Here is a 12,594-nt window from a genome sequence, read left to right as displayed (position 1 = left end):
GTGGGTGAGTGAGTGAATGAATGAGGGATTAAAGCTGCACTTTGGCGGCCCCAAATGGTACTGAGAGAAAATTATTTTAATTTTAAGGTTTGAAGGACTTCATTACCCAGAAATCACGTAAGCTGTGCGCTCATCAGAACTACAGGTAACACTTTACAATAAGGGTCACTAAGTTTAGGGTTAGTTAATTAAGCAATATTACACGAGAGGGTGTGCGTTACCGTCATTATTGGCACGACTATACGACTGGCGATTATACAACAGTTACCAACAAAATAAAAGATATAAACAAAATGTATTCATATTGTGGGGCAATTCGCTCTCAAAATAAAAAACTTTTTGCTAGTGTTATCTCTGTTTCCCTGGAAATACATGGGGTCTGACTAATAACTGGAAAACAATCAATCACGTCAGTAGACTCCTATGTAATGGAACCTAGTTTACTACTCCAGCAAGTAGGCGAAGCCTTAGTAACGACCTAGCAACAGAGACGATTTCTAGTCCCTGTTGAGTCAGCCAGCCAACTTGAGCTAATGCTTTCTAGAGATCGCGGGATTTCCCAAACTGAATAAATACCACACATATAAACACAAAACTGCCTTGTTAGCTCAATCTTGTTGTAACTAAGATATCTGCTGAAAAAAATAATTTTTCCATGGACAGATTTAGCTACTATGTCCGCAAACTTCACATGTATTTTTAAGCTAGTAGCGCCGTGTCACCGACTCACCGGCACAGCTGATGGAGGATGCAGAGCGTCTGGTAACATCAAGGCTGAACAGAGTTAACGTAGCGTTATATTTAAATATATTGTATGATAATATATGGCGGAGTAATATTTAGTGATGAGCACGGCTAGGTGTGCTGTCATGCTGATTTGATCACGTTCTAAATGTCTAGTTGACCAATCAGATCGCTAGGTCGGAACTACCTGTTGTATAATGCTTAATAAGGGTTAGTTAATGCTTCATAAGCATTAACTAACTCTTAATTAACAGTTAACTAATGTGTAATTTACTAATGGTGTTCATGTTAGCTAAGGTATTAATTTATACATTATTTAATAGTTTATAAAGATGACTATAACATAATGTATAAATTAATACCTTAGTTAACATGAACACCATTAGTAAATGATTACCAGACACATTAGTGTCTAACTGTTAATTAAGGGTTAGTTAATGTTTATTAAGCATTAACTAACCCTTAACTTAGTGACCCTTATTGTAAAGTGTTACCAAACTACATTTCTAAGGGTGGAGACGTTGAAAAAACATCTTTACGCAGCAGGTTTCTCTGGACGGAGCGCTCGCTCGCTGCTGTATTTTGTATTTCGTTTTCAATTCCTCATCTCCTCTCCTGTGCGTTTTTCCCATCATTTTTTCCCACCAGTGACCACAACCAACACAAGAAATGAATTTTCGCAAATAGGGCAAATCTACAGCATCTCAATTAGAGGGGATGGAACGCTCTGATTGTCTGTTGCAGCTCAAATTTGTGTTTTAGGCTGAAAAGACAGGTGTATTTTTATATAATCTTATAATCTCATTTAAATAAACAAATTAATGACTGAGTGAATGAAGGCATGAACAAATGAGTGAATTAATCAATCTATAATTTATGAGTAAATGAGAATATTTTTTACCACACACTGTATATGAAGGACATACTTAGTAAGCCTCATCAGTAATCAATACCTTGTCCTGGTATCATTATCCTCTGGATCACGGCTTTAATTCCAGTCAAGTTAATGCTATATAAGCTGGCATTTATTCTGCACACTTACAGAACTGGGCACTGCACCATCTGACCTACTTTAAGTTGAAGGAGTAAAGTTGGTCAGAAACTATAACAATGAGGTAAGCTGTCCTCATATCAGTGCCAGGGGACTGAAGGAACTACAATGACTCCAATCTGCACAGAGCTGCTGACATTTTATCAAAACATCCTTGAGCTACTACCAGCTGTAAAATTCAGTGATGGCTATCCTCACTCTGCTCTGCTAAGTAGGCGACACGCACAACTTCTTCAATCTCGGATGATGTATAAGCGCTATAACAAGACGTGTAGGTTAGAATATAAACCATCGGTCTTGCTGTGTGTTATTTTTAAGAATATGAAGCAGATGTGAGGGAAAGCAGCGTTGAAAGTTTGACATTTTGATGTACATACTCTCCGCTATGGACCATGTGTATTTGGAGGAGTCCGGGCGGCATGTCAGGCAAGGGCTGCTGGGATTGCGCTCCCCCTCGCCGTAACACAGGCTGTCGATGTTGCATGTTTTCTCCTGGGACACAAAGGCAACAAATAACAAAAAAATGAATTTCAGTGTTTATTTCCCTTTGAAACAAACTGCCCATCATAACGTAACACGTGCTGCATCTTACAGTGCCTTGAGTGTTTACATTTTTAGCATGGCAGCCCCCCAGTGGGAATGCAACCGCTAACCACTGGGCTACACAGGTTCACAAAAAACCATCGAGACAGAACATGGCACCAGGAGAACAGGGCCGGTTTTGTTTGAACGTTCAAACGCCCCCCATGAAAAAATCAACCTGTACATTTGGTTTGAAGAAAACAAACCTAATTGTTTCCTGTGTTTAAGGATATCAGAGAGAGAGAGGAAACTACGCCAACCTCTCACATTCTGCACATTCAACACAGGTTGTAGGAAATGTGGTGTTTACCTCCTACCTACACTAAATTACTAACAGATCAATGGTTGCCCCCATTTCAACTGCATAATGAACACTCTTTCCCAGCTCCTGCAGAAAACAATGTGGTTTTGGTGTAATGGAAGACCTTCATTTGAAAATGACTATAAAATTCAGCATCTTCTCATACAAAGTGACAGTTGGCATGAAAGTCTAGAAAGTTTAGAAATATTGACCATTCAACGCATTAGAAATATTGAAACATTTGTTAACATTTTTTTTCCAACTAGATATAGAACATTTTAGAATGAAACCCAATACTAGATCACACATAGTAGTGATGAAAAGGCCCGTTTCCACACAAATTCACCCATCTCTGTTAAATGTCCTGCCACATAATTCCCTGTTTCTGCTCTCTGTCAGTGTGTTGTTTTGTTTTTTTTTCTGAGAAAATCACCCATGAAATTCAGTCAAACTTGAGCTGAAGACACACACACAGACACAGTTTAGTGTTTTATGAATAGTCACAAAGCCACATGTTTTTGACTTGTGTTTCTCCGGGGAAGGCTGACAGGGCATGCATGCTCTTTTTCAGCAACACCCTGCTTTACACGCACATTCACGCATGGCTGGTGCCAGTAAAACCACAGTGTTTTACTGCTACCACTGAGCAGTGCCAGTCAGGGGTTCAGAGCCTCGCTTAAGGCCACTTCAGCAGTAGTTGTTATTCACTTTCTCTGGGACTCCTTCCAGTCATATATGCACCTTTAGGCTACTGCCATCTCCATGTTGTACACACTGAATTTGCACAGCACAGATGGCAATGGTGCAGACAGAATAATAAAGGTGCTGAAAATGTTTTTTCGGAGTGATGCCATAGAACAGTGGTTCTCAACGTAGGGTCCGGGGACCACCAGGGGTCTTCCAGTGGGTCCCCAGCAAATTGATGAATTGTTAAACTTCACCATTATTTCATTTACAAGAAGTTAACACAATTAGAGAATGTAGAAGAATGACTGTTTTGATCATAGTTTCTCTGTTATCTCTCTACCTACAATACAGACAGTCATGGAATTCTGGACAAAATCATATCTAACAATAAAAATATTCTCAGATTTGGGTCCAAGAGACAAAATCTCATCAAATGGGGGTCTGTGGTCCTAATGGGAACTAAATTAGGGGTCCTTGATATGAAAAAGGTTGAGAATCACTGCCATAGAAGAACCATTTCTGGTTCCACAAAGAACCTTTTTCTTTAAAGAACCATTTCTGCCCTCCTTTGCTTAGACACCTGCATTGTGTTTTTGTTTATCTGCCCTTGTATAGCCTCATTTGAAATTGCACTATATATACTATGGAGTTTGGTTATTTTCCACATTTATGCCATCACCCATCATCTAATAAGTAAGAATTAAGAACCTTTTAATATCCCAAAGAATCATTTATGGCTCTTTGGGATATTAAAAGGTTCAGAAATGGTTCTCCTATGGCGTCACTCCAAAGAACCATTTTGGGTTCCAGTTCGCACCTTTGTTTTTCTGTGTGTGCTATAAAAAGTGATGTAATCTTCCATCCTTGTCTACTAATGTCTATAATATTATTGCACAATTCAAATCTCTTTTAAGACACTTACCCTCAGAGTACAGAGAACTTCAGCGTTGAGGCTGCAGATCTGGCAGGCTCCGTCGTACAGAGTCAGTATCTTGGCGTTACTGTAGCTGTAGCCATCATTAGATACCTGCCAACAGCAGAGCGTTGATTACTGCGGATCACTGGGAATGAAGGAGGCATTACCCATAAATAAATTAAGGTGAACTTCAGTCACTCAAATGGGGTTATTATTGATTACTCAAATGCTTGATTACAGTGATTATACCTACTGCATTATCATCGCACCAATAATCACAGTAAAAAACATCCTGTAGAGTAATATGAGTTTTATACAGCGGACAATTTGCATTACATAAGATACATAAGAGTAAAGAAAACGGGAAACAACATGTAACTACCTCCATGGTTACCACAAGAGTTGGCACGGCAACCAATGAAGCACAGTTAGTCTAAACTGAAACTATCCATTGTGTAATCTGTTGCATGATTTCACACATTGTATTATTTCACATGTAGAAAGAGAGACAACTGTAGACTGTTGGTGCTGTGGAGCTGGAAAGGCTTCCCCAGTGATAAATGTTCTCAAGTTTACAAAATCTGACTACTGTGAGAAAGCATCTCCAGACTTCACTTTGTTTCAGGCACTTGGCAGTTGGGTGAACCAACCAATTTCCACTGTTTCACACTGCTGAGTACATCTGCCTCCTGAGCCAAGTCCACACTGGAGGAGAAAACCTCTGTTGTCCAGCTGCACGCAGCAGACTCTTTCCACAACTGCACATTAAAACTAGTAAATCTTGACATCTGTCTGTTTTGCATTGTTTCAGTGCAGATTTACTGGTATTGGTAGTATTCTCAGATATCTCACAACTCTTGCAAAATAGGAACAGAGGTTTTATGTTAATCTGCAGACTCAAGGATAGGGAAAGAGAAGGGAGGAATGAGTGAGGGAGGGAGAGAGAGAGGAATGTCAAAGGAAAGATGGAGAGAAATTTTGGGTGAGGGAACCAGTTTGAACAGGGAAGGAGGATGTGTCAGCTGGCTTTGGGACATGAAGGACTAAATTATTATACTGTAATTCCACCAGTGTGTGCTGCGGAGGTGACTGACTTTGATCTGCCAGCGGGCCAGCGGCCTGTCGGTCGCCGTTTCCAGGTCCAGGCCTGCAGGAGCCTGGCTGTCCTCCAGGGGGAGCTGACACTCCAGAGCCGTCACATCCAGGAAGGTGGCCAGGGCAAACTGGGGCTCGTCCAGAACCCAGTCCCCATCCACAAACTGGACAACAGACAGAGGGAGAGAGAGAGAGGGAGGAGGACATGATTGGAAGGAAGGTGCGACATAAAGAGAGACATTAGAGACAAGCACATGGAAGGAGAGGGAGAGAAAGGGAGAGGGGGGAGAGAGAGACAGCAAAGGAAGGGTAAAGTGGAAAAAACAAGAGAGAACAAGGGAAAGGGAGAGTAGTTTGAGAGGGGAGAGGAGATGAAAATAGAGATGTCAACTGGGCATGAATGTAAAAAATGTAATAAACTCTACCCATGTTGTATCAATCACAAAAGTCTCTAGATTTTATTAGTGCATTATTGTGAAATGAACAGAGATACTTTGAAGCCAGGAAAGATGTGATATTATACAAACAGCAGCCTCTGTCTGCTTAATGTTTTCATTTCACTGTATGTAGATATGTAGATAGATATGTAGATATGTATAGTGTATTTATGTCTGGCTCTGTCCTCTTGCACTGTAAGGTCATACCGGTATATTAAACTTTGAAATCAAATATCACAAAATACCAATGCAATACATATAAAAGTCATTCAGGCAGCGTGGCCAAAAGCAGTGGTTCTCAACGTGGGGTCCGAGGACCACCAGGGGTCCTTGAGGGGGTTCCACCAGGTCCCAAGCAAATTGATGAATTATTAAACTCCACCATCATTTCATTTATAAGAAGTTAACACAATTAGATAATGTAGAAGAATGGTTATTTTGGTCATAGTTTCACTGTTATCTCTCTACCTACAACACAGATAGTCATGGGATTCTGGACAAAATCATATCTAACAATAAATATATTCTCCGATTTGGGTCCAAGAGACAAAATCTCATCAAATGGGGGTTCATGGTTCTAATGTGGACTAAATTAGGGGTCCCTGATATGAAAAAGGTTGAGAATCATTGGCCTAAATGGTTAAAGAAGCAGGCTTGTGACCAGAATCCCCTCATCTGGCTGGGAAAATCCAGGCAGGGAAAATGAACGAGTGACACTCTCCCCTCTCTTTACATCTAGTTTCCTTTGAGCAAGACACCAAAGCCCTAGACGAGTAGTACTAAGACAAGTCCTAGGTGTATTGCATTAGCATTTTGTGAGGTAGGGCTGAACAAGAGTCTGCATGCACAGGAAAACCCTTGTGTGGAAGAATACATGTTAAAAAGAAAAGAAGCAGAAAAAACGAAGTACCTTTTCTTTAACAAACTCACACTTGAGCTCGTAGGAGTCCTTGAAGCCTTGACCGTAGATCTGGATGGTGGAGCAGTCTCCCTGCCGGACGTCACACAGACCCTCCTTCTCCAACTCCGTGATCTCTGGGATCTGGTCTTCACAAGATCAACAACAAAAGACAAGAGAAGACAAACATGGATCATTAGACATGTATTCCTGCCGTACGAGTAAGCAATACATGCTGTAAATTGACAAAATGTATAGAGGTTTGGCAGTTGTGTAAACTTCAGGAGAAATGCGCAAATACTGGCTAAATATAAATCAACCAGGTTAGAAAAAGAGAGATGACATGAAAAGACATGAAAATGATTCTTGTGGTGTGGCAGTAGATCCATTCAGTGACATTATAAGTAAAAGTGAATAGTCTGATAAGGTGGATTTGTTTCCAAATGTAGGTTACTGTGACACAGTAAACTGTCTTGTCTTTAGCCCTAGTCTCTACTCTACTCAAAACACTCTGAGCTGTAGCTTGAGAAGAGTCAGCTCAGTTAACCTAAAGAAATGGCTGGTTTTTGGCTTTGTTAGCAGCAGGCAGCTTCTACTGGATACGTTAGCTAGTGCGCAAATCAGATGCGTTTAGACAGGGTGTTTAAGACAGCTGACATTATCTAAACACAGATTTGATCAGATGTATCGGTAGCAAAAAGATCAGTTCCCAGTTGTTCAGAGCCACTGTTTCCCAAGAACTGAGGACCTCCAATACTGAGGCTGTGTTACGTGTCCTGAAAGCTGTCTATAAGGTTCCTTACTGGTCTGCCTGTCTCTGTGTATTTACAGCATGTTATCTTACCAGACAGCACGCTGCAGTCATAGGACCCAAACCCTGGGAAGCAGACGCAGCCCCACTCAGAGCATTGGCCATTCCCACTGCACAGACTGGGACACTTGAGGATGGCCAGCACATCCTGGTGCTCTCCCTCTCTCCTCCTCTCCTCCACCAGCCTCCTCTCACACTCGTTCTCCAACAGAGGTAACGTCGCATTCAGCCACGACTGCTCATCCTTCAGCTGCAGGTCGGCAACGCACATAGCCACCGCACGGCTAACTATAGCCTGTCCTAGCAGGCGCCCGCAGCCTAACGCTATGCTGGAGTTAGCCACAACACCCTGGCACTGGGTCCTGGCCTGCCGCTGGGTGAGTCCAGAAGGTGTGGGCCATGTTGGGGGAGAGGAGGAGTCCGGATGTGGCGCTGGTTCGTGGTCCTCTGGGAAGAAGTAGGTGAAGCCTTCCAGGTCCGACTGGCTGAGGCTTTGGTACGGAGGGTTGGAGATGTACTGGTAGGACTGCCGCCTGCCCCGGCTCCGCTGGTGGAGGGCTGAGGTTGAAGCTGCGTCCCTGGAGGCTCTCGACAGGGAGCCTCTTCCACGCAGCTGGGTGTCATCGCCTTGACCCTGGGTGTGCCGGTTGGAGCGCCCCGGCGGCAGCGACTGTCTATGGTTTTCTTCACCTTTGAGCAGTTCCACTGAGCTGATGTACTCGGCTGTGACGTCCAGAGTGGGGATGACACTGGGGAGATTCACATTGCCGTGGGGAGAGCAGGTGGAGTCGGAGGAGGATGCTGGTTGGGATCGGGTTCTGGGAGATGAGAGGCGGGGCTCTGCCTGACAGTTACAGTACTTGCGGGGGCTCAGTGTGCTCTGATAGGACGGGACTGTGTCAAACAGGCTGGTGCCTGCAGGGAGCCTGACAGAGGAAAAGAAGAATACTTTAATGCAGAGGCACTGCTTGAGTCAATAGTGTTGACAGAGCTGCTCTATGGAGACCGAGGAAGCTTTGGAGGAGATGCTTGGCTTGTGAATGAATACTGGAACATGTCGAAAAAAGCACAGACCTCCAAAAAACCTAAGGTAGTCCGTAGTGAAAAAAAATGTCCGGTTTAGCTCAATGGCTATAGTATGGCACTAATGCTACAATTCCCACTGAGACCAATCATGCTAAAAATGTATGCATAAAAAGCGTTAAAAAAAGTTATGTACTGTATAATGTTAGAATACAACAGTAATATACAGGAAAAATCTAATGTAAAATATCTAGGAGTAATCTAACCCACCACTCTGTCCTTTACCTTCCAGCCAAGATACACTTTTCAAAGTTAATTCAAAACCCAAGCATCTTCTCCAATGTTCCTTGTTCCTGTCAACAGCAAAATATAATAGAACACAATAGCAGAAAGCCATAACAAACACAACTAAGACATCATTTGTTGACTTCCACTTTTTCCACATTTTTAGCAACACTTACCTCCATTCAGCGATGAAAGCGTGCAGATCCTCCAGTGTGGCGCCCCCTGCTGAGTGGAAGTCGTTGTCTGTCTGTCCGTCGTACGTCCCGCACAAACCTTCGGTGTGGCTCCGGTCCGAACTGGGGGCTCTGAGGGTCAGACTCATCCCCCAGTCGGACACGTCTGCACGAACAAACGCTCCCGACGAGAAGGTCATCTGCAAACAGCCCAAAGAGATTCAGAATCAACATGTAGAAAAAAGAATACAGATTATCTTCCACAACAAGCAGCCAGCTGAATCTGTGATAAAAATTTTGACAATTTTACATCTCGTTTTAGTCTGTTAATTAGTTTGTCACACTTTAGTAATTTGGAAAAAAGGAGCCAGGGCTTTTTTTGTGCACAAAAGTTACAAAATGATACATTTTTATGGCTACCATAGCAACATAAAGGCACACAAGAGTGCCTTAGCTTCCTTTTTGTTCCAACTATTCTTTTACCCAAGACTCCAATGAGAACCTTTTTTGGCAAACAGACTAATAGTTTGGAGAAGCATAAAGCAAGGAGGCACTCCGGTGTCCCTTCTCAAAGATTTTAGTGATCTATTCCATTTTTAGTTTTAGTCTGTGAACTGCGTCAATACTTTTTGTCACATAATTTCAGTCATACTTGCATTGCTTTTTTCTCTTGTCACATCTCTACTGGCTGCAGTACTAGTAAAAGTTTTTCAAACAGTTTTCATAATCTTTCTGGAAATGCTCTGTAGTTTAGAGAGATGGGGTTGGAGTGTAGGGAAACAAGACAGATGGTGAGTGCCAGGTGGAGAACATGCATTAGTTTGCCAATTCATTTCAGCATTGTCACAAATTATTTTTTTGCTCAAAATGCAAAGTCATTTGAATTTTATGGTGTGTAGTTTTGGTCAAGTTGTGGACTTCTAAAACATATACTTTCTGACAAATGGATTGTCAATGTCTTTGTCAACAAAATGAACACTTGACATGATAAATCTGCAAGTAATCAATTCTACATGAAGCAATGGCTCATGACCTACATTTAAACTAATTAATTTTATTCAATTCACTTCAACACAGAAATACCATCTTGTATTCATAAACTATATACAGTTCCGGCTGACTCTTCCCCACTCATGGTTAGGGCTGGGCAATATATCGATATTGTATCGATATCGTGATATGAGACTAGATATCGTCTTAGATTTTGGATATCGTAATATCGTGATATGGCATAAGTGTTGTCTTCCTGGTTTTAAAGGCTGCATTACAGTAAAGTGATGTCATTTTCTGAACTTACCAGACTGTTCTAGCTGTTCTGTTATTTGCCTTTACCCACTTAGTCATTATATCCACATTACTGATGATTATTTATCAAAAATCTCATTGTGTAAATATTTTGTGAAAGCACCAATAGTCATCCCTACAATATTGTCGCAATATCGATATCTAGGTATTTGGTCAAAAATATTGTGATATTTGATTTTGTCCATATCGCCCAGCCCTACTTAAAATTGAACATTTAACCCACTTCGTAGAAAATACCGAGATATATATCGTGTATCGCCATTCAGCCTAAAAATACCGAGATATGATTTTTGGTCCATATCGCCCAGCCCTACTCACGGTGACTTTGCGTCCCTGGTAGGACTCGGTGATGCGGATGCCGCTCTTGCTCAGGTCTCTGTTCTTGACTGACAGGTGAGGCTTGGTGTCGCCCATTTCCCCGTTGCACATGTCGAAGGCGATAACGTCGCCGCCGTCCCTCGCCACGAAGCCGCACACGCAGGAGGCGGCGTGCACCAGGCTGCCGCACTCCCACTGACGGACGTGGACCTCGAACGGCCAGAGGTTGCTCTTGTACAGAACAAAAGTGCCTATTTGGTAGTTATCGTAGTGCCTGTAGGTAAACCAACACAAAGATTCATTCAGTCATTTTATTTGCCTGCTTATTCCTATTCATTCACTCATACCTATGGGCAGTTTAGACTCTAAAATACACCTGAACTTGCATCTTTTTGGAATGTGGGAGGAAACCAAAGTACCCAGATGAAACCCAGGTGAACATGAGGAAAACATGCAAACTCCACACACAAAGAAGCAGGAATCGAACCATTCTTGCTGTGAGTTGACAGTACTAACCACTGAGCCACCGTGCCCACAACATAAACATTATGTTTTTATTTATCTGTCTATCTTAGCCTTTACTTGTCCAATGAAGGTTGACTGCGCATGCATGCTTGTTTTCAGTACTTCTCTGTTTCATATTCACACATTTGCATACATTCGCACATGAAGATTACATACTGACTGTCTATTATTTGTATTTATCTATCCTTTTTTTTACCTTTATGTATTGTCTGAGCATGCATTGTCTTTTTCAATACTGACCTGCTTCACACTCCCACAGTTACAGACATTTCTACCTTGGAGTTGTCCAGTACAACTACTGTACAAGTACAACTGTTTTGTATTGTGGGCAACTAAACAGGGCAAGGCACTTGACTTAAGCCACGAAGCAGGGTTAACTGGGTTAGGGTTAGTTCAAACTGGTCTGGGATCCAAACAGGCAAATGTGTCACAAACCAGCACCTGTAACCTCTCATTCTCCACCAACCCCCCAGTTAGTTGTAAATCAATTTTAGGAATTTTGCCAAATTGCATTAAAATACAGTACATCTACAAAAGTATGTTTTCTTATCAAATGTGTGCTGGGTGAACAGGAGGCTGAAGTACCTGCCATCAAATGTGATGATGTGAGGGTCAGTGAAGGAGTAGCAGTAGGCAGAGGGGACGTCCTTCACCGTTATCTGGAAATGAGGAGAAATTAGACACTCATAATAACACGTACAGGATTGTACAGTTGATTTTTTGTTGCATATTTAAAAAAACAACAACAGAAAAAGTAATAAAAACGATGGCAGTTGCAGCTTTGTACAGGTAAAGCCAGAGCTTTGGTCAGAGCTACGTCATGTAAACATGAAATTCAAACAGCAAAGTAATAGGAGCAAAAGTAATAGGAATAATAAAATGATAAAAATAATAGAAAAATAATAGGTGAATAGATAGATCAGCACCTCAGTCATTTACAGTAACCCCTTTACAGTAGTTGTACAACAAATCACAGCTCCTCAAAATCTCCTCCAGGACCACACAGTTTGTTCTGTCTACCTGAACAGGCTCTGGTGAGTATTCGTTCCAGAGGAAATTGTGAGTGACGATGGGTTTGACGGAGATCTGGGTCGTCCGGTCGCCATCCTTGACAAAGTCAGTGACGGGGCTGAAGTGGATCAGAGCCTGGCTGCACACCCCGTCCCTGCAGGAGCCCCGGGGCAGATCCACCACACAGGAGGACAGGGACACGTCTGACCCCAACACACCCTCACCTGAAACAGCAACAAGGGTTTAGACTTCAGTTCAGTTTATTTGCACAGTGATATAACAGTAAAAAATGATAGGAAAACACAGAAAAAAGAGCAACAAATTATTAATTTGTACAGGTGGGCTTATAGAAAATAATATTTCGCCTCAAAACAAACAAAATTAAGAATGAACTGACGCTTAACTTTTGGACTTTTTCTCAAACTTAAAATG

General features: G+C 42.0%; 1 protein-coding gene across 1 annotated transcript in view; it reads right to left on the bottom strand.

The window, feature by feature from the left end:
* Positions 1-12,594, bottom strand: part of vwde (von Willebrand factor D and EGF domains) — a 43,076-nt gene that overhangs the window by 16,645 nt on the left and 13,837 nt on the right. Inside the window, exons 8-16 of the mRNA XM_071546531.1 lie at positions 12,172-12,386; positions 11,737-11,810; positions 10,627-10,900; positions 9,007-9,203; positions 7,556-8,448; positions 6,724-6,860; positions 5,376-5,540; positions 4,288-4,392; positions 2,173-2,287 (exon numbers count right to left, since the gene is read on the bottom strand). Of these exons, the coding sequence (XP_071402632.1) occupies positions 2,173-2,287; positions 4,288-4,392; positions 5,376-5,540; positions 6,724-6,860; positions 7,556-8,448; positions 9,007-9,203; positions 10,627-10,900; positions 11,737-11,810; positions 12,172-12,386 (2,175 nt within the window). The remainder of the gene's footprint in view (positions 1-2,172; positions 2,288-4,287; positions 4,393-5,375; positions 5,541-6,723; positions 6,861-7,555; positions 8,449-9,006; positions 9,204-10,626; positions 10,901-11,736; positions 11,811-12,171; positions 12,387-12,594) is intronic.

The sequence above is a fragment of the Centroberyx affinis genome, unplaced genomic scaffold (assembly GCF_046629955.1).
Source record: "Centroberyx affinis isolate AG114_WGS23_722 - 3 ecotype Tasmania unplaced genomic scaffold, CSIRO-AGI_Caff_v1 ptg005304l_1, whole genome shotgun sequence".
In the NCBI taxonomy this organism is placed as follows: domain Eukaryota; kingdom Metazoa; phylum Chordata; class Actinopteri; order Beryciformes; family Berycidae; genus Centroberyx; species Centroberyx affinis.
Note: the sequence above shows the minus strand (reverse complement) of the source record. Positions and strands in the feature narration are given on the sequence as shown.